This window comes from Rhinopithecus roxellana, chromosome 4 (genome assembly GCF_007565055.1).
Source record: "Rhinopithecus roxellana isolate Shanxi Qingling chromosome 4, ASM756505v1, whole genome shotgun sequence".
Lineage (NCBI taxonomy): Eukaryota > Metazoa > Chordata > Mammalia > Primates > Cercopithecidae > Rhinopithecus > Rhinopithecus roxellana.
Window position 1 is genome coordinate 158,970,019 of NC_044552.1, and position 21,813 is coordinate 158,991,831.

At 44.7% G+C, this 21,813-nt stretch overlaps 1 protein-coding gene across 6 annotated transcripts in view; it reads right to left on the bottom strand.

Annotated features, from left to right (window-relative positions):
- Positions 1 to 488: 488 nt before the first annotated feature.
- The window catches only part of FYN (FYN proto-oncogene, Src family tyrosine kinase), a 209,809-nt gene continuing 188,484 nt past the window's right edge, over positions 489 to 21,813 (bottom strand). For all 6 annotated transcript variants that reach the window (XM_030928132.1, XM_030928135.1, XM_030928134.1 and 3 more), the window contains 2 exons: positions 13,704 to 13,835; positions 489 to 1,157 (listed from right to left, as the gene is read on the bottom strand). In XM_030928132.1, coding sequence (XP_030783992.1) covers positions 949 to 1,157; positions 13,704 to 13,835 — 341 coding nt within the window. In that variant the 3' untranslated portion in view covers positions 489 to 948. The remainder of the gene's footprint in view (positions 1,158 to 13,703; positions 13,836 to 21,813) is intronic.

Consider the following 21,813-nt stretch of genomic DNA (forward strand, 5'->3'; position numbering starts at 1 on the left):
CAGGTTTATTAAATTAAAAATGTCTGAAACATTTCAGCATTCATATTTTTATACAAGAAGTTTGTGTGGTATCCATCTTCCAGTTCTCTCGGTAGCCATTTGCTTGCTTATTTTTAAGTTTTGAGATCAAAAGGCAGTAAGTTGAAGCAAATACTGCTAACAGAACTTGTAAATTCAGCTTGGGGGGCGGTTCCTGAAAGGAGTCAAAGTAACAGCCATCTACAGGTACAGTCATGAACCAGGAAAGTGCAATCCAAATGAAAAAATTCATGCTTTGCAAAAGCCAAAAATGAGGCCACTGGTGTTTTCAGAATAACACCAGTGCTTTGACGCTGACTTGCAGTAAAATCCTCCCTCTGGGTCCCATAGCTTGGTGGCCCAGGCTGGCCACAGTCTCCACATTAGCACCCACATTGTATATGTACAGGGACATATATATTATATATATTCATATTTATAAAAAAGAAAACAAAAACAAACACCTGTCCTGATTGGTTTTTGTTAAAACATGAAAAAAAATTTTATTGTTTTAGACAAAGAGGCCACTTTTGGAAAATAATACTTTTTTTTTTTTAGTTGAATCAGGTGAAGACAGAGTTAAAATCACATAGGATTTGCATTTTTAAAAAAGGAAAGCACTAGGATTGTTGGCACTGGAGTAACTATTTACACTGAACAGAGGTTTGGCCTTTTACATAACATCGATACAATGCATTTTCCAAAGTCTGAGGAATAACAAGGTTCTGTCTCGAATGCTTCACAGAGGAGGTTCGGATTTGGGGACAAGTGTCATTAATGAGGGCCATGGAAGTTCGTCAGCTTCAGAGTCACATGCAATCTGATCCTGGGCGGTTCTGCTGCTGGGGAGCAGCCGGCTACGGAATTGAAAGCTAATGGGGAGGGGTGGGGCAGCCTCTGGGACAAGGCCTCTCTCCGCAGACCCGGGCCTTACAGGTTTTCACCAGGTTGGTACTGGGGCTCTGTGGCGGTAAAGTAGTCTTCCAGGAAGCTCTGCAAGTACTCAAAAGTGGGGCGTTCTTCAGGGTCCTTTTTCCAGCAATGGATCATGAGCTCATGCAGAGAGATGGGGCAGTCCTGCGGGCAGGGCATCCTGTAGCCTCGCTCCACCTGCTCCAGCACCTCCCGGTTGTTCATGCCTGCAAAGACAAGGGCAGTGAGAGTGGGCACCCCGGGGCTCCAGGCCCTGACCGCCGCACACGCAGATCCCCTTTCTTCTTCTTTGCATCTGCAGGTGGCTAAAACATGTGAAGTGCCCCCATTCCCCCTAGGAAGCAAACCCTGCCATGCTACTCAGAAATAAAGGAGTGCAGAACCGAGACATGCAAAAATCCAGAATGACTCTCCAAAGCAATATCAGTGAAGGAAGCCAGACACAAAAGGCAACATACTGTATGATTTCATTTATGCGAAATTCTAGAAAAGGCACAACTACATCTATAGAAAGCAGATCAGTGGCTGCCTGGTGGGGGAGGAATTCCTGCAAAGGGGCCAGAAGGAACTCCAAGTGGGATGGGAATGTTCTGTGTCAGGGTCAACAGGTCAACAAACTTTTCCTGTAAAAGGCCAGGCAGTAAATATTTTTGGCTTTGTGGGTCACATATGATCCCTGTCTTCTTCTTTTTAACAACCCTTTAAAAATGTACAAAACAAACATAGGTTGGGAGCCAGATCTGCCAACCCCTGTTCTATATTATGTATGGGGTGGTGTGACTGTTTATGTTTGTCAAAACTCAATAAACTGCATTCTTAAAATTGTTGAATTTTATTGTGTGTAAATTATACTTCAATTAAACTGACAAAAATATATGAATAAAGCATACAAAAAAATCCACACAGAATGAAAGCATGCTGCCCCTTGTTTATAGCATTTATAAACTCCATTTATGAACTTCATAAATTCGTTTTCCTCATGCCTGGGCAAACTCTTAGTTCCTCACTGTCGGAAATCTGCCATCATGCCAGCGTGGCTGGGCACTGTCTGGCCCTGTGACCCCACTGCCCTGAGGTTCGGTGAATCTGATGGGGAGACAGACCATGGCCGGGGCCTATCTCTACTGATGACCTCAGCCAGGCCATCCATCATTTGAGGTTTTCCTGACTCTGGGGAAGCTGTTGAAACACTGGGCTGCATAGCGCTAACAGAAGACAGATCGTTAACTCCTTAGAGAGTGCGGCCTCCTGCACACTGGCCACCTTAACACTACAGGAACTACCATGCTTAGGGGGTGGCCAATGTCCTGACCTCTTCCCAACTATTGCCGACCACTGTTCTCTAGTTTTGCTTCCCTTTTTCGTTAGATCACCTTCTGCCAGCTCCCTGTCAAGCTGTGCTATGCTTTGGTTGCTTCCTGGCTGGTGAGGATGTCATCTGGAATCCTCCCCAATTTCTGACCGGGTTAATTTGCAGGAGCAAGAACTCGACGTCAAGCCATATAGAAACCAATATTTCTTCCCCTCTTTCCCAGGGCTACAGCCAGCAGGAGCACACACCATACGCATGGAGCTCGCTCCCTTTACTTCTGGGGGAGGTGGTGACCCGCTAGCTAGAAACCTGTCAGCACAGCCAGAGGCGCTGGGCCAGAGCATAGCCTGTCCCCCTGGGCAGGGAACACTGAGACTTTGGGGTCTGTTGCCAGTCCTCTTGGTTGTGTTGTTACTTGCAGAGTTGAGTGCATCCTGGCTCCTCCTGGCTGTCAACCCCAGCCCGTGCGTCGCATGTCTCTCCAGACCTTTTCAGGATGCTTTCTTATTCTCTGCCATTATCATTTCTTGAGATAATAAAAATTCATATATTATTTCTGCTGTACTGAAGTAGGCCTTCAATGCAATTGTCGTAAAACAACCTCACTCCCGTGTCAGGGCGACCCCTTATTTCAGGGAGAGAGGTTTGGTGAAGGAGTCAGGGTCCCTGCCTCTGTGCCATGCATGCCTTTACCAGTGACTTCCTCAGTGGCATGGGCAGAAGGAGAGGCAGCACTGTGGCTAATTAGCCTACATCCTCCCCCAATGGCTGAAAACGGGGGATGGGGGCGGGGGAGCTGGAAGCAAGGGAGGAACCGGAGCTGCTCGGGAATGAAAGGCAGGCTTCTCCTCGGGCTCTAGACTAATGCGGACAGAGGCCAGCATTTCCTTCTCCACAGTTCCACAATCCAACAAGCTCTGAACACCATCAAGTTTTTGTAACTCACTTGACTGTAGAACTGATCTGAACTGACCTCATTTGGCCACAAAACCTGAAATGGTTACGACACTATTTACTGTTTTTGTTTCTTCATACATATTGCCCAGAAAGATTAGGAAGGAAGAGTGTGTAATCAGTAGCAGAATTGGCATTCTCCAAAGCATCTGCCTTGCCGCATCTTTCAGTACAGTCCTTGGTTTCATATTTCAGCAACGACAGAGCCTGGACCTGCAGAAATCTCCTGTGTCTCTGTCCCTTCCAGGAGCCCATAGGAACTGGAGGGGAAACAGGCAGAAGGGACTGATAGATCCTTCTGGGGGTGGTTACAGCCCCCGAAATGCCTCCTAATGTTTGACGCTGGCTCTGAGTGCCGCCATCCAAAATGGCAGCACAGAATTTAATCATTCTCCTATTCTCCACAGAGCGCATGTCAGTACATGCTTCATTTCATTAAAAAACGACTCAAACGGAAAGATTTCACTTAAAAAAAAGTTTTCATCCAATGTCTGCCAGTGGAAAGTTTAATTGGCCACTGGGTCATTTTTCCAGTGCTCGGTCCAAGCCTTGGACACAGCAGACTTGGTGATGTGAACCTCAACATGTAGCGTCTTCCGAGGCAGTCTGCTTCCTGGGCATTTGGAGGCCAGGGGACGGGGTATAAGGTGGACCATGTAGGGCCCTGGCAGATCCACAGGGTCAGGCTCCTTCTCGCTCTCCCCCTTTTCCTGTCTGAACCCCTCCGCTCTTCCCCACTCCTCTTCTCATGTTTTCTTCCGCGCAGACCTCTCAAAGCATGGGAAGCGTATTAAAACAATTCCATGCACTGGGCCAAGTGGAAATATACCAATGACAGCTTTGCCAGGAAAGGGGGTATTTCGACAATGCACTTGGCTGACAATGACAACTGGAATGGGACTCGCTCTTTTCCAACCATCCATAAACCAGGACCTGCACGGGCTGACCTGCAGACCTGGCATCTTCACAATGTACCTCTGCAACAAGAACTGCAATCAAGATACGCCCACTCAGCAAGGCTTAGGCTAGTTTTTATTTTAGAAACAATAGCTACATTGAACGGATGGTGTTAATTCAGGGTGAGTGTCCCTTCTCTGTAATGCTTATGATCAGGAGTGTTTTAAATTTCAGATTTTTTAGGATTTTGAAATATGTGTATCATAAGGCTGCTCAACCAGTAAGCGGAGCATTTCCTTTGAGTGTTGTCAGTGCTCAAAAGGCTCCAGATTTTGGTGCATTCTGGATTTTGTATTTTTGGATTAGGGGTACTCAACCTGTATTTAAAATATAGTGTTCTCAGCTATACAAATTTTTAAAATCATTTTTTTAAAGAATTTTTTAAAATGGCTTTTACTCTGCACACTACCAAAAAGATGGGTCTATTTCATTTTTTTCTTCTTAGATGGTTTCATATTTTTGTTAGAGAGAAAACTGTCACTTCCTCTTTTTAGTCACTTTTCCCCAAGACATTGGCTTTACCTAATACCTGAGAGGTGAAGGGTAGTGAATAGGAAGGGAATAAACACAAATTTGGGCACCAGGAAAGTTGGGAGAGTGTCTTGAGAGACATGGGAACACTTGAGAGAAGAATCTTTTCATTTTTTATTTATTTAATTTTTTTTTGAGGCAAAGTGTGGCTCTGTCATCCGGGGTGGAGTGCAGTGGCATGATCTCGGCTCACTGCAGCCTCCACTTCCCAGGTTCAAGCAATTCTCCTGCCTCAGCCTCCCGAGTAGCTGGGACTACAGGTGCATGCTACTACACCTGGCTAATTTTTTTGTATTTTTAGTAGAGACGGGGTTTCACTATGTTGGCCAGGCTGGTCTTGAATTCTTGGCCTCAAGTGATCTGCCTGCCTCGGCCTCCCAAAGTGCTGGGATTATAGGTGTGAGCCACCGCGCCCGGCCAGAAGAACCTTTTTACTGCACTTCCAACTGAGGAGGTGGACAAGAGTACTGGGAATGTTTTTCCTTTTCCTCCTTTCTTTTGTTTTTGAAACAGAGTCTTGCTCTGTTGCCCAGGCTGGAGTACAATGGCACGATCTCAGCTCACTGCAACCTCCACCTCCCTGGTTCAAGCAATTCCCCTGCCTCAGCCTCCTGAATAGCTGGGATCCTTTTTCTCCTTTCTTAACAGAAAGAAGAGACAGAAACTTTATAAAACATGGTGTCTGGGCACATTTTAGGGGAACAACGTCATAGACAGTTTAGCCTTCCAGGTTGCCTAGTGGGAGCTGCAAGGGAGAGCATTGTTCAACAGTAGGGGAAGTCCTGGCTGGCCAGTGGTGTCTGACTGTGGGAAGAGCCACATTCCAGCAGTATGAGTGTCCCATGGTTCCCACAGAGAGGAGGCTCGGGGCTGGGGATCCAGCAAGCACAGAGGCCACTGTCCAATTTTGTTCCAACCCTCTCCTCCTCTGCCCTTCCGCCCTTTGAGCCCCATGGGAGCAACCAGCCCTTCCTGCTGCCTCTCTAGAATTGCTCAGGAAAACAGGCCATTGTGGTGGGTCACTTTCATAGGGTACAACTGAACAGTACTCAATCCATAAAACACCTCCAGCACTTTGGGAAGCTGAGGCAGGCAGATTGCTTGAGCTCAGGAGTTCGAGACCAGCGTGGGCAACATGTTAAAACCCTGTCTGTACAAAAAGTACAAAAATTAGCTGGGCATGGTGGCCTGTACCTGTGGTCCCAGCTGTTCAGGAGGCTGAGGTGGAAGGATTGCTTGACCCCAGGAGGTTGAGGCTGCAGTAAGCTGAGATCATGCCACTGCACTCCAGTGTGGGTGACACAGCGAGACTAGTAAGTCCACTGTGTGGGGGTCTGCCTTCGAGTCCCTCTTTCCCAGAGCCTCCATGGAACACCTCCTGTCAACTTAGATTTTAGGCTTTCAAACATGGTCCCTGACGTAGCATCATTTCCAGTTGGTCTGCCCCAAACGCTGTAACTGAGATTCTCTAGCCAAGAGGACTGTACTCACTTCCTGCCATTACGATATTATCCTTTCTAAATCATTTTGCTGGCTTCCTCCAGCAAACTCAGAGGTCAAGTTTCCAACTCTCACTTTCAAACTCTGACTCTGCAGGGGTGCCAACAGTGTCTATTCTTGCGTGTGTGTTTTTTTCCCTTTTTGTTTAAACCTCCCTATTCCACTTCTTTGAGCTGTACATGAACTCCGTAGTCTTCCCTTTTTTCTTTTAGATTCTTTGAAATAATTTTTTTTTTAAGGGACAAGGTCTTGCTCTGTCACCCAGACTGGAGTGCAGTGGCATGATCATGGCTCACTGCAGCCTCGAACTCCTGGGCTCAAGCAATACTCCTCACACTTCAGTCTCCCAAGTAGCTAGGACTATAGGTATGCACCACCATGCCTGGCTGATTATTTTTTATTTTTTTTGTAGAGATAGCATCTTGCTATGTTGCCCAGGCTGATCTTGAACTTCTGGCCTCAAGCGATCCTCCATGCTTCAGCCTCCCAAAGCACTGGAATTACAGCTGTGAGCCGCTATACCTGGTCTTTTTTAGATTCTATAGGGAAGGAATAAAAATTACTTTCATTGGCAGAGCACCGAAACGATGTCACTTCTTGACTTCTAATTTTGCCTCTTTTAGCAAGTGACTTGACTTCCCTTGAAGTCAAGTCTTGAACTTAGCTCATCCATTTGTTAACAAAATACCTCAACATTTACTGTGCTTTCAGCTACTTGAAAAAATGTCTTTTATGAAAGAAGAGTGTTTGTGTTTTATAGCTTTCCATTTGTGCAGCTTCCCAATATGGGTCTCAGACGGGCCATATCTGTACAGTCAGGGATTTTAACTGTTATCTGTCCATGTTTGCATCTGGATTTGACTATGGGTTGCAAAACCTGGGTTTTTGTGCCATGTGAATAATTAAGCACTTTAACAATGGGAATGATGTTTAGGTTATCAGATATCCAAATTCCTTTTGCTAACTGAGCTGTCTGTTCAAAGGGAATTACACAACGTTGCGCATGAGGCCTTGGGTCTGAGGCTCCCCTTGCTTCTGTGCATAAACCCTGTGAAAAGGCCCTGTGTTTACACGTCTGTTGAGCAGGGCTGTGCTGGCGCTGGGAAGGAGGAGGGGTGTTAATGGTGCTTGCTCAGCATGAGCCTGCGCCATCGCATGTGCTTGTATTAACAGATTCTCATGTGTCCTTGCTATCGTACTGGTTAACAACCGTGACGCCGAGTTAGGTTTTAGCGTAGGATCATTGTGAAAATTCTGGGCAGAGGGAAGCTGATGGAAGAGTGTGGATGAGAATAAAGAACTTATCTTGAGAAGGTACAATAATGACTTGTTTTGTTTTTCTTTCCCCATCTTGCCAGATAACCTCAGGACAGCGGCTTTTATTCAGCCCATTGTATTAATAAACACAGAAAGACAGCTACTCACGTAACTGAATACACAGGTATTTCTGTATTTGAAGTTGATAATATAGTCTCATAGAGAACGCCTTTGTCCCAGAAAAAAAAAGGGAGTGAAAAAGAGAGGCAGGGTGCCCATGAGGAAGGCCCTGGAACCACACCCCTGAGACCAAGGAGCACTTGGGGCTGGAACACAGGACTGGGGACTGAAAGTCCCTCTCTGGCCGCCCTCTCCGCACGCATTCTCTGCTGGTCTCCCTCCTCTTCTCACCAGACATGCTGGCCAAGAAAAACCTTGTAGGGGGAGGTGACAGCATGACCTCTGGCCATTCCAGGCAGGGCTCCCTCTCTGAGGGAACATCGTGAGCTGTAGGAAAAACCCCAGGGGCTGTGGATGAGCCAGGGAGAGACACTGCACCCTCGGCTAAGACGAGAGCTTTCATTCGGCTTCCCAGTCTCCTCCCGGCTGGAGAGTCCTAACCCTTTCCTCTCCCATGAAAAACCTGCTCCTGCTGTTATCTTGAACACAGAGGAAAATGTATCTACGGTTCAGGTCTCTGAGGCGGAGGGAAGACCAGAGTGGCACTTGGAATCCTTTAAGGAAAGAGCCGCCAGTTTCATTAATTTCCCTTACTTCCTCAGGTCATTATCAAGCAACTAGATGTATTCAAGAAAGTCACCTGTTGAATGATTTGAAAGTGCTTCCAATGAATAAGTGTGGTTTGCTTAAGAAAGTGTTCCTGGCCGGGCGTGGTGGCTCACGCCTGTAATCCCAGCACTTTGGAAGGCCGATGAGAATGGATCACCTGTGGTCAGGAGTTTGAGACCAGCCTGGCCAACATGGCGAAACCCTGGCTCTACTAAAACTGCAAAAATTAGCCGGGTGTGAAGGTGGGTGCCTGTAATCCCAGCTTCTTGGGAGACTGAGGCAGGAGAATCACTTGAACCTCGGAGGCAGAGGTTGCAGTGAACTGAGATCACACCACTGCATTCCAGTCTGGGTGACAGAGCAAGACTTCATCCATCTCAAAAAAGAAAAAATAAATAAATAAAGGGTTCCTGCTCTACCAGGTCCTGCCAAATCCACAAAACAGCTGTTCAGTTAAGAGCCAGGGCACAGAATGGCCAGGACACTTTGCCTAGAATAGTGTTGGAACATGATGTTTGAAATGATCACGGGGTCAACTTTCCAGAACAACTTTGAGGACAGAGGCTACCTTGTGGCTGGGAAAATATATATCTATGTGTGAAGATAATGGAATACAGTTAAAAGGCTTTGCAGGCTATGGGCTAAATTTAAAAACCTTGTTTCAAAAACCTCATAGGTGAGTTCCTTTTTCTCTGTCTCATTCACTCATTTATTTGCTTATACTTACTGAGAGTCTACTATGGGGTGGACCCGTGCTGGGCCTTGGGAACCCATCAAAGCAACTCCCTTCTCTGAAGCTACTGAGAAATACAGACACACAAACAGGGGGCCCAACAGAAATATGCTAGGTGTCATGGAGGCAAGCAGAGGGAGCACCCCATTTGGTCTGGACATGGGGAAGGCTTTCCAAAGCAGATGATGTTCAGCTGGGCTTTGAAGGGTTCTCAGGCAGACAGGGGAGCCACAAAGACAGGCTTGCATGTTCAAGAGAGATCTCTTGATGTGTCTTGGGTAACGTGTGAAGGATGGAAGACAGCAAGAGAGAAATTATGTCACATCATGTCACTCTCCCGCTCAAATCCCCTCACTTCCCATCTCACTAAGAGTAAAAGCAAAAGTTCCAACCATGAGCTAGAAAGGCCTTATCTGATTTGCCCCTGGGGCTGCTGGGACCTCCTGCTCCTTCTGCTCCAGTCATGCTAGCCTCCTGTGGTTCTGGAGGGTCTCTGCACTCTCCCCTTCCCCTGATGGAAGGCTCTGCTCCCAGATACCCACCTGGCTGGATTCTTGCTTCCTTCAGGTCTTTACTGACCAGTGAGGTGCTCCTTTGCCACTCTCCCCTCTCTCCCCTTCCCTGTTTTATTTTTCTCCCTAGCTGTTACTAGCTATATTTTAATACTTTATCTTTGTTTATTGTTTGTCTCCTCAAAGAAGAATGGAAGTCTATGAGGACAGCAGCATTTGTCTGTTGCTTCACTGCTATATTCCTGGTGCCTGCAACAGCACCTGGCATGTAGTAGGTACGCAATAAATATTTGTGGAATGACTGCAGAAAAAGAGTTATAAAGAACTGTGTAAAATTACGGTTTCTAGGATTTATCCGGAAGGCAAAGGGAAGCTGTGGACATTTTTAACTAGCAGGGTGAGATAACCAGGTCTGTGTTTTCTGGGATACTAACTCTGCTGGCGACAATGGTAGAATGGTGGGTGGGTGGTGGGGAGGCGGGGAAAACTGGAAGCAGAGAGGAAAAGAAGGGTTTGAGAACAGTTTTAAAGGTGAAATGACAGGTAAAAATGCATAACTCTGATTTTATGCATCAACCCCAGAAAACTGCTTTTACTTAAGTGTTTTTATTTCTCATACACAACAATCCATCAGTATGAAATCAGTTCTAATCTTGAGGTAAAGAATGCTTCTGAACCCTTGCTTGCAGAAAAGCAAGCTGGTCTGCAATGCAGAGAATGCATTCTGGTCAGGCTGTTAGCAGGGAACTGATGGAGCTCTTCCTTGGAACTGCATCCATACTTGTTACACATCTTGAAAGCAACCTTCCTCATCTGGTAAGGTGATGTAACTTTTCTCCACGACCCCCCTGTTAATCTCAGCATCGTATTTCAGTATTTTTTTTTTCCTTCAGCTTCAAGGTTCTCATTCAGTTTGAGATTGTCCTCTTCCCTTCCTTTTCGTCCATTCCTCTCACACAACTTGCCAATGTTCTATCATCTCCGCCTCCCTTTGCCCTTTATTTGGTCACACCTCACATACTCCAACGGAAGTTCCTTCTGGGATTGTCACTTCTGGGCCTTCTTTTACGCTGGGCAAAGATGCCTGGAAAGCTTTTATAAAACTGATTTATAAGTCACCTCCTCCTCCTGCACCTCCATCTTCACCTACCAGCCAAAGGACCTTTCTTATGTGTCAAGGAAACAGCAGGCTATTCTCAGGTATGGAAGACTCAGAAAAATGTACCACCATCTACTGTTCTCCAAAAAAGAATTACTTGAAAATAGACTCTAGCCAGTCGAGACATTACTACTGCATCAAAATGCAGAATGGAAATCATGATGGACCGGGACTCGGAGTCCGTCCTGGGGTACCAGCAACAGGCACAAAGACACAACATGGGAAGTTGGGAAGTGAGCCCTCAGCGTACACTGACTGACTTGCCACACCAACAAATAGCAAGAATGCAGACAGGAAGGTCCTTCTTTGCTTTCACAGTGACATCTGAAGGAAGCTTCATGAAACCTCTTATTCCTTAGGAATTATTATCCTTCGTTAGGGTAATAATCCTGTAACTGGAATCCCTCTGTAAAAGCTTCTCCCTCAAGGTGAGTTTTCTGTTGGATTCACAAACCCAATTAAATAGGATTATAGCTATGTTAAAAAGCAAAACCCAGAAAGAACCCATGGCTAGAAACAGGCCTGGGAACAATTTTTTGTGACTTTCTTTGAATGAGGACCAGCTCATAACACCCCCAATGAGGACACAGTTCCCTGGTCACCACTGCCAACCAGCGAGGCCCCAACGCAGGCTGTCGGCCACCTTTCCAGCCACATCTCCAGGTGTGTTCCTGCACGTGGCATCTTCTCAGATTCATCCTGTGGTCCCTGGAACTGCCCTCCCAGGCCTACGTGCCTTCCCACGTGCCAGACCTTGGGATGCTTTCCCACTTTCTGGGTTTGAGGAAACCCTACTTGCCTTCCAAGGTCTGGCTTACTTGCCTTCCTTACACAGCCCCCTCTCTCCAGCACTCCTCCAGAGCTAGAGGCAGTTATCACAGTCCACTGCAGACCAGCACTTGCTCACAGCTCTCTCTGCAGGAGCTGCTGGAGTTAGTTCTCACTTCAGACTCCTCTGCCATCCTCACAGGATTTGGCCTGAAAAGTCCCTCTCAGACCTGCTGTGTGTGGATACCTGGATCAGGTGTCCCTGACCCCATTATCAGAATGACGATCTAGGCCCCGTAGTAGGTAAAGCCAAGTAATCCATCCCTTCAGGATGACTCCCTCTAATAATAAACAAGGAATAAAGAAGGCTGGTTTCTTCCTGGATTTGATGCATATTTTATCTATCTGACTGTAACGTCCACGAACACAGGGGCTAAATTTATTTACTTGCCCACTGTGCTGACAATGCCTAGCCTGAGGCAGGTACTAATCAAGGCTTGCTGAGAGTATGAAGGTCTTATTTGCAGTATTTCCCCGATAGAGGAGAATGCCTGGCACAGTTCACAGTGACTGAAGCTACACTGAATGAATGAATCCTAGTCTAAGTGGTAAAATGAGGCCATTTTCTTTATGCTAAAACCGAACCTGACAAAAGACTCGCTGAGAAACGCGCACCTGCCTTCCTTCTCCCAGGCTCCCCCTACCCCCGCTCCACCCCTTTGTCTTGGTTTCTGTGTGAGATTCTGAGTAACAAAAAGCTGCTTTGTATTTACTGCAAGGGAAGGCTTCACAGCAACGCAAACAACATTAACCTTTCTTCCCCGGCTGCATTTAACACACAGCGTGACTATAAACCTGGGGAGATCAGGAAGAAATCAGCTCAAATTTCAGACAAGAAATAAAGAAGAGATGCCTGCACATCTTCACCGTCCCAAGACCCGCACATCTTCCCCTTTGAGAAGCGATTCAGAAACACCCATGCTATGCTCCATCCCCCAGGGTGGCCCTTTCTTCTGTGCTGGTTGGCGATTCCTGGAGTGTCTGCCTGTGTGTGCAGCCGGGAGCAGCAGTCACTGCAGCATCAATAAAACTGACTTACACCCGCATCTCTAAACGCCCAGTGCTGGCACTTCAGAGACCGGGAATTTGTCAATTTTGCCTCCATGTCAACCTGGCTCTCCTAGGAGTCTCAAGGCTATACCAACCCAGAAAGAGATTATCTTGATGTGCCCCCTCTGTGTTCTCTGAAGATGACCAGAAACAATCATAAAAAAGGCACAAAGGGATTACCAATTAATCTGCCTTCGCTGGCTCCTGTGACTGCAAAGATATGATTACAAACCCAGGATTTGCAAGAGACCTAAATTCCTCATTAATCTTCACTATCGTTTCTATCACTGTTTTTTTTTTTTTGTTTTTTTCCTTCAAGCTCCTTTCTTAGGCAGAGAATGAGGGGGAGCTATGTTCTTTTTTCACTCAGCGGTAACTGAAAAATATGTCCTTAACATTTCAAAAAAGCAGATCGTCCCTGTGCTATAACCACTAAAGCGTGGAGGTGAAATGGCATGGGTGTCCTTTATGTCACCATCTGTTGACATTAATCAATTTCAGCATGGATAACCCAAACTCGTGGTTTCTTTGGAAAGCATAAATCTGATAATCCAGAAACATTCCAGAGTCTAAGAATTTCCAATTTCTTTACATTATACTTGCTTTGATATCACATGTTTTGACTGTTCAGCAACAGGCAGTGAGTGGGCTCTAAATTGCATTTCGCATGTGCCTCTGCTCCCTTTGGCCATCTGGAGCTGGGTCCTGTGGAGAGAACAGGTCCTGCCACGTTCCTTCCAGGCTCACTCCATGGGTCAGTGCTACAGTGTAATCAAAAAGCAGTGGGGCTTTTCTCTTTCTCTTTCCCAGACATGTCTGCAAACTCCATTTGGGCAGAGGCACTGCCAGTGACATTTCTGCTCTGGGAACCACAGACACATACTCCTACTGAGACAGGAGGGATTCTATGAACTGGAAGGGGACTAAAGCATTTAGACCAGCTGCTACTTACATTAATCCTGACACACAGTTCATGGTGGCTGCTTGTCTACATACATGATGGCTCCCAGTTCTGCTTTTCTCTGGCTGAATACCTGGCCGTGTTCTTCAAACTCAAGCTCAGCAGAAAGCTGAGGATGGGGCTTAGAAAGCAAAGTGGATGAAGTTTCCCCAAATGGTGTCAAAAAAGCCTCCAATCCCAGGCCCATGTCTGCGAGGCCCTGCTCTTACCTGGGTATGGCACTCTTCCTTTGGTGACCAGCTCTGTAAGTAAGATTCCAAAAGACCACACGTCAGACTTGATCGTGAACCTCCCGTACAGGGCTGCCTCAGGGGCCGTCCACTTGATGGGGAATTTTGCACCTGCAGAACGAACACCTGGTTATTCATCAGGCAGAGGGCGCTGCACGGGGCATGGGGTGTGAGAGGGAAAGGCACGTGCAAACTACTTTCATGAGAGCAGGTTTAGAGGGGAGGACAGAAAGGAGGTGAAGCAGGAATGGGCTGGGAATGGGAAGATGTAGGGTCTGGTCTTGACTGTGTGACCCTAAGGAATCTAGCTCAAAGCACCTTAATACCTCAATAAAGGGGGGAAGAAGCCCTGGTTTCTTGTGATTTAGGAAACTTATATATATATTTAACTTTGAAATAATGCTATGTTTTAAAACACACAGATAGGATTTAGTCATAATGCTGCTATCATGAGTCCTCTGGTATGTAAGATAGTGTGATCTCACCAGGTACACAAAAACAGATTAAAACACAGAGCGGCTCCCAGGGTGGGGACAACTGGATGCAGCCCATGTGTTCTGCTGAAATGGGTTAGATTTCCCAAAGGCCTCCCACACCCACAGTAGGGAAAGGAATCTGCCTCCAGCTCCTTCTCTCTCCACATTTGCTCTCCCTGTAGCGGCCATCTTTATTCCTGGGATAATTTTTTCTTCTAGACTGTAAGATCACTTTCTTACCACCTTTTCTTCCACCATCCAGAAAGAGTACTATTTAATGTTTGTTTTTTAAAGAGCAGTTTTGCCTCCATGACTGTCTTATGAGTCTCTGACTTTTCAAGACCAAGGTGCCAATTCATGTCAGTCAGTGGAGTCTTTTTTATTCAAAAATTTAACTGATCATTAAAATAATCCTCTCTCTAAACCAAAAGGAAGGGTGTGGTCCACCTTGCTTTCTACAAGCTTGATGTGTGTGCAGGGAATTAAAAGGGATTCAGGCCAGGTGCGGTGGCTCACGCCTGTAATGCCGGCACCTTAGGAGGCAGAGGCGGGCCAATCATTTGAGGTCAGGAGTTCGAGACCAGCCTGGCCAACATGGTGAAACCTTGTCTCTACTAAAAATGCAAAAATTAGCTGGGCATGGTGGCACGAGCCTGTAGTCCCAGCTACCCAGGAGGCTGAGGCAGGAGAATCACTTGAACCCCGGAGGCAGAGGTTGCAGTGAACCGAGATCATGCCACTACACTCCAGCATAGGTGACAGAGAAAGAGTCCGTCTCAGAAAAAAATAAAATAAAATAAAATAATAAAATAAAATAAAATAAAAGGGATTCAGCAGCTTGTGCTCTCAAACATTCGACTCAGCAATTATAAAGCAGTTCCAGGTATTTTACTGAACAAACTAAAAGAAAAACACAAGGAATTTTTATTACTTATGGAAACACAATTACATGTTTAAAGCATGTTCATTCTACTTAAGGAGCTCCTAAAAATCATACAAAGGCTGACAAAATCAGAATGTTTCATAGAATCTTCTATAAAAAGTCACTATGTACAAAAGTGGCGAATGATTAAAATATTTAAATTGGCACAGTTTTAATAGCCAGAGGTATGATAAATTACAGCAATGAGTTTTTTGTCTTAAATACAGCATATGATAACATCTTTAGTAAATCTACCCTGGCATTTTCAGGCAATATAATTTTCCTCTCCATCTCTCATGTGTCTGTGTGAAATGAAATGAAAAAAAAAAAAAATCCTACTATTCCATTATGAGGCATCTCACATGAACACTGGAGCAGAAAAGTTATTTTATAGTTTTCCTTTTATGCATAGAGTTATTTTTAATTAGTTATGTTTCTCAGGCATCATTATTTATATCTTTCCTTACATGCTAGATGATTCCACATAAGACCTGGTATTTTCTGAATAGTCGTTTTGTTTTTAAAGTTTCTTTCGAAGCATTCTTCTCACACTTCCTATCCTTGAGTATTCTGTTCACGCAGCTTTGGACTCTGAGCCACTGGGATTAATGTGATAGATTTTCTTCAGTGTTGAGAGCAGACTTTGCCCTGGACCAAACCTCAGCTGGAGTTCTCTTACTTCAGAGAATTAAAGGTATACTACATTCATTCCTATTTAAACCATCTCTTGAGCCAAATGGCTTGGAAATCTCTGACCATCTCTGAAGTAAATGGAACATTTTTCTCTGCTGTGCAGACAAACCCTGTAAATAAAATGACAACCAAAGGAGTTGTTTTTCCTCTTCTTTGAATCACTCGACATTGGTGAAGGTGTGTGTGTTGCTGAAAGCGACTATTTAAAACTTGGATACAGTCATGTTAGATTTTCCAAGTGATTTCATAGTTTCAGATTAAAAAAACCAACGGCAATATCAGCCAGTTGCATTAGTCCACTTCATTATTTTCTCATTTTATAATCTACAATAAGGATTATAATATATAAACCTTCAAAAAATGTTAAAATAAAGGCTGCAAAATGTAAGGAATCTTTGAAAGGAAGTCATTTGTAGATATGTGGTCTGACTACTAAGCTTACTTAAATTTGTTTTGTATTAATTTTCTTTCTAAGACAAGCAATATATTTATACCAAACAATGTATTTATAATCTATTTGGAGGAATAAAAAATAATGTCTTTGTCCAACTTCTCCTGCTTCTTCTGTCTTAAAATAGCAGCCACTTTAGACAAAATAAGCTTCTTTATAGATAACTCATTTTCCTTTTCAAGGAAGACAAAAGGTTAAATCAAAGCAGCAAAAAGGTATTAATGATTAACTGAGGTTTCTACTGAAAAGAGCTAATCCCTGCTTCCTCTTCCACACATCTCATTACTTCTGTTTCCCCTTATCCTGGCATCCCATCTCCTGAGGGTACAAAGCTATTGGCCCTAAAACGCAGCTGTAAATGTGGAGGAGTTAACTGGGGATTTTTGGCAGGTGTCTTTACAACTAGCCATGCAGGCTGCACAGTGTAAAACCCCAGTCTATGAAAACAGCATCCCTAAGGTTGTGTAGTACATAACCTACACAATCCCACAGGTGTCCCTGCTGCAGGGCTGCTGCAGCGGGCTCTGTAAGTTAGGAGACTTCAGACACCTTGAGGAAAAATCTCCTGGGTGTAAATGTTGCCTTTCCCTTGAAAGTAAAGTTCTGACAGGCAAAAAGTCAGAATCAAAGTGGTCTTTTAAGTAGTATGGACTTACAGAAAAGAACAATGGAGAAAACATCAGAACTGCAATGCAGTTAACTTCGTATTGTTATGTAACTAGCTGATTCACTCTTTGAAATTCTGCTTGGAAGCAGTTTTCTGCTTGAAAACAGTTTTCTCCTCTTCGCATTTTATTTAGAGGGAACAGAGCAAACTATACAGGTAATGATCATCTATGTCACTGTTATCTTGAGCTTTACTGTAACACTTAGTGTGTCTGTTCCATGTTTACATGAATTCAAAAAAAGAAGTGACCACTCTGTCATTTCTTACTGAATTAGCTTAACAGTTTAGGATTCTTTAGGATTCTTTTAAGCCAATACACAAAGGCCATAACATGTGTGCGTGTGTGTGTGGTGTGTGTGTTTAGAAGCATCTTTTCCACTGAATATTTTCCAGGTACTATTTGCAAATATTACCAAACTCCCAAGCCATTGCTGAAACCTTGACTTGTCATGGTGAAAACTTGACAACCTGGTGTTGTCACTGGGGCCCATATCCTAGAACTTCCAGGTAAGAGGATCTTTGTACCTTAGTCATTTAACTCCCAGGAACATATATATAAGACCAGTTAGCCTTAGGCTGAATCATTCCTGTGATGAATAAATATGTCGATATTTTAAATAATTTCTGATATACAGCTCAATCCTGTTTCTCTGAATTCTGCTGAGATACGAAATGAGGGGTCACAAACTCTGTGTAACATCAGGGGTCTCATTCACTCCCTTGGCTCCAATGACTATCTTGAACCCAATGATGCCTGCATTTATATCACCAGATGGGACCTCTCTCTTGAGTCCCTGACTTGCATAACCAGTTTCCCTCTCAATTGTCTCTCCATCATCACAATGGAGTTCTCTCTAACGGATGTCTCTCCATCATCACAATGGAGAGACAATTGAGAAGGAAATTGGTTATACAGGTCAGCGCCCCTCAAATGCAACATCCAAAATTTATCTTCCCCACAATTTGGCTTCTCAATCCTTGGTGACTTTGTAAATCACCCAGTTGCTGATAACAGAATCCCGAGAATCATCCTCGCCTGGACACTCTATTTTTCATTATTGTGCACTCAGATCCCAGCACAGGGCCTGCCTATTGAAGGAGGTCAATACATCTTTACTGAATGATCTCTGTGCCCTCCTGCTTTGTCTGTGCCCACGTCAGGTCCATTACATCCTGACCATTTCATGCTCTTGAATTCACTACCCTTCCTCTAGTCCTCACTTGCTCAGCATGCCCACCCTATGTTTCTACAGTAGCCTTCTAATATAATCCACATGCATAATCTGGTACCTACCTACTTCCCCAGCTGCTTCTTATCATCCCGGACATGTTCTCCTCTGCTCTCCTCCTCTCTCCTCTACAACCTCTCCATTGCCCTTCTTTGACTGCTTTGCAAATGCCAGGCTCCTACCTGCTTCAGGGACAGGCCATTTCCTTTGTCAAAAGTCCTTACCCCATGGCTAATTCTTACTCCTCTTTTGCTCCTAGCCAAAGTGTTACTTGCACAGGGAACCTCTGCCTGATCACTCAAGACTGGGGTAGGTTTCCTACTTCTATGCTGCCAGAGCACCTCCCTCTTTGTAGTTGTCACTATTTTTTTTTCAGTAAATATTGCCTAATGAAGCTGTTATTATTAAAGTGCAATGAATACATGAATTGTCTGGAGGCTGTCTCTGTCCACAGATACATACTGTGCTTGAGTGCTGGAGCATGTCTTCCCGGATGGCCAGCACATCTCCAGTACTGAGTACAGTGTCTGGTGCAGAGAAAGCACTTGATAAACAGGTGTTGAATGAATGAATGAGTAGCTGGACAGCCCTACCCCTTTTGGCTGAATAACCACAGTTCCTTACAGAGCATATTATCAGTTCCCTGTCCTCTAGTGAGTCCTCTACTTGTCCTTGGTGACAGCACCAGGGTCACTGTCTGGATGCCCTTTTAAGAGTCTAACAATTGCCAATTGAAATGGAAAAGCAATAGTCACACACTAATGAAACTTAAAACCCTGGAGAACCCTACATTTTCACTGCCAAAGGAAGCGTGTTCAGATCTCCTTTCGGTCGGAGTGAATGTATCTGAGTGAGGGAGCCCCACATTTTATTCTCTGAGGACAAGGGGGCCTAGTTCACTGGGGCTGCAGCTAGGGATGGGGGTGGTTAGTTACATCAGCAGAAAGACAAGGTGGCAAGGGGCCTTGGGAGAGGTGACAGTGAAACAAAGTGGAAAATCCTTAGTAGACTGGATTAAGAATAAATTCTTAATAGACTGGGATGAATGCAAGTGACTAGGCATCAACCATTTCGACCTCACTGAGCCCTGGTCTTCCTCATTTAAAGTAAAGTTAATAATCATCCATGCTTCAGGCAAGAGAAAGGAGAGGGCTGTGGATTTATTCAGTTATCAAAGTTTGTCCACAGAAATAACACAAACACCCACCACTGCTGGGCTGGCTTGTTCTCTCTTTTTTCCTACCACCAGTATTTTTGGAGTATTCCCCAGTGCCCGGCACTGCACTAGGTACCAGGAGGATGAAAGTGAATGCAGTCTCTGGCAGTCATGGAGCTGAAAGCTTAGTTTGAGGGAGATAAAATAAATGAATGGCTTTTACATATGTCAACTACAATAAAGTGCTATGGAGAATAATAAGATGGGGTACAAGGACAGATTTTGTGGGACTCTGTAAGCTGCACGAGGATTCTGGATTCCATCCTAAGAGCATAAAGTCACTGGGCTGTGAGCAGAAGCACGATGACTTCCCACATCGTTCTTTTCCCTTGTCTTTTAAAACATGGAGGATAACACATCATTACCTTGAGAATGATTTATGATGAGACAGAATGGGAAAAGTGCTTTGACTTTTCAAAACTCTTCAAAAGCATCATGACATTTCAAGGCCCATGGGTGTCTATCAGCAATTAGCAATTGGGTAGATGATGCTTCCATTGTCACTTCTGTCATGTTTACTTAACGAGTGGCTCTGGGTGCATTTGTACTATTTCAGCACACTTCTCACATTTGAATAATACCAATAATCTTGGTAACAAAGCAGTAAAACTTAGCATAATCCAGCCTGCAAAGCTCAAACATTTATATGAGAAATCCATGAATTATTTTTCTGAGTTTATTCTCCCCCATGTTCTTCCTTTCTTTCCAAGCATTTTGCTTGTCTCCCCTGTGGGCTCTTCTTGCTTGGGGTTACTCAAGTAAGCTTCCTGCCTCTCCTGAGTAGCTAGGACTATAGGTGTGTACCATCATGCCTGGCTAATTTTTACTTTAATTATTATCATTATTTTTTTTTGAGACAGTCTCGCTCTGTTGCCCAGGCTGGAGTGCAGTGGTGCGATCTCAACTCACTGCAACCTCCACCTCACAGATACAAGCAATTCACCTGTCTCAGCTTCCTGAGTAGCTGGGACTACCGGTGCACACCATCATGCCTGGCTAAGTTTTGTACTTTTAGTAGAGACGGAGTTTTACCATATTGGTCAGGCTGGTCTCGAACTCCTGACCTCAGGTGATCCACCCACCTCGGCCTCCCAAAGTGCTGGAATTACAGGCATGAGCTACTGCGCCCAGTCTAATTTTATGTTTTGTAGAGATGGGATCTTGCTATGTTGCCCGGGCTGGTCCTGAATTCCTGGGCTCAAGGGGTCCTCCTGCCTTGGTCTCCCAAAGTGCTGGGACTACAGGTGTGAGCCACCGTGCCTGGCCTAACTTGGCTCTTGCTACCCCAAACACAATTAATCTAGTTCAGTCTGCTTTACTATAACCTGTGTCCTGCACTGAGCATGCTCACACTTGTTTCTTTTACATTGGCTTTGGAAATGCTCTCTCTCCCTTCACCTGCTTAGCTAAAGCCTGCTCAGTTCCAGTCCCACCTCCTTCATGAAGTCGTTTGTGATTACTCCAGCCTTCACTAATCTCTCCAATGCACCTAGTGCCTAGTGCTAGAAACAACAGTTTAATGCTTGATAATAGCAGCTACCACAATAGCTAAACATACACTGAGTGCTTGCTAAGAGGCATGCAAAGGACTGTGCACATGAGGTGGATACCAGGAATAGTCTTGTTCTACAGATGAGAAAATGGAACACAGACAGGAAAGTAATGTGCCAAACAAAGAACACGTGTAGATGGCAGAACTGGGATTTGAACCAAAGGCGCCAGAGCCTGACTGCACAAACGCTATACACTGTTCCACCATGTCCACGTCTCCTCTGTGTCCTTTTACTAGTTCTGTCATAAGTTATTTAAAAAATCTCCTTCAATAGAATGCAAATCCTTTGAGGTTGGAGACACATATTTCTTCACAGCAACTTGCCTAAGGCTGGTTAAACAGCAATAAATGCTCTAACTAGCTAAAGGGTCCAGCCAGGCAGTAAGTTATCTGACACCCTGACGGTCAAAGTCATTCTTTTCCTTTACACAGACTTAATCAAACTAAACACAAAGAGTGACAATAGAGTGGTGTAATAAACTAATAATTTTCTTCATTCTTAAAAGTTATAGGAATAAAATCTTCCTTTCATACGACAGCACAGCCTGACTGATGCTCTTGGTTTTTCAGTGCCAACAGGATGACTGCCCAAAGTCATTATGTCAGGATGGCCCATCCCAAGCCCCAGACCACATTCCAGTTAATGAAGTCCCTCTATCCTAGTGGCCAGGTAATCTGTTTTTCACTTCTGCCTCAAATGGAAACAATCTTACTTGACTCAGTTACTTCCTGTTCTTTATAGGTTTTCATACATTAAGATGATGGCATGGGCATTTCAAATGCTCCAATGAAGACTGCGGATACTTTTGCTGCCAAACCACCTCCTGCAGTAAGAGTACATAAGCCGGTCAGGAAACGAGGAGGGGATGCTCTTCAGTGACAA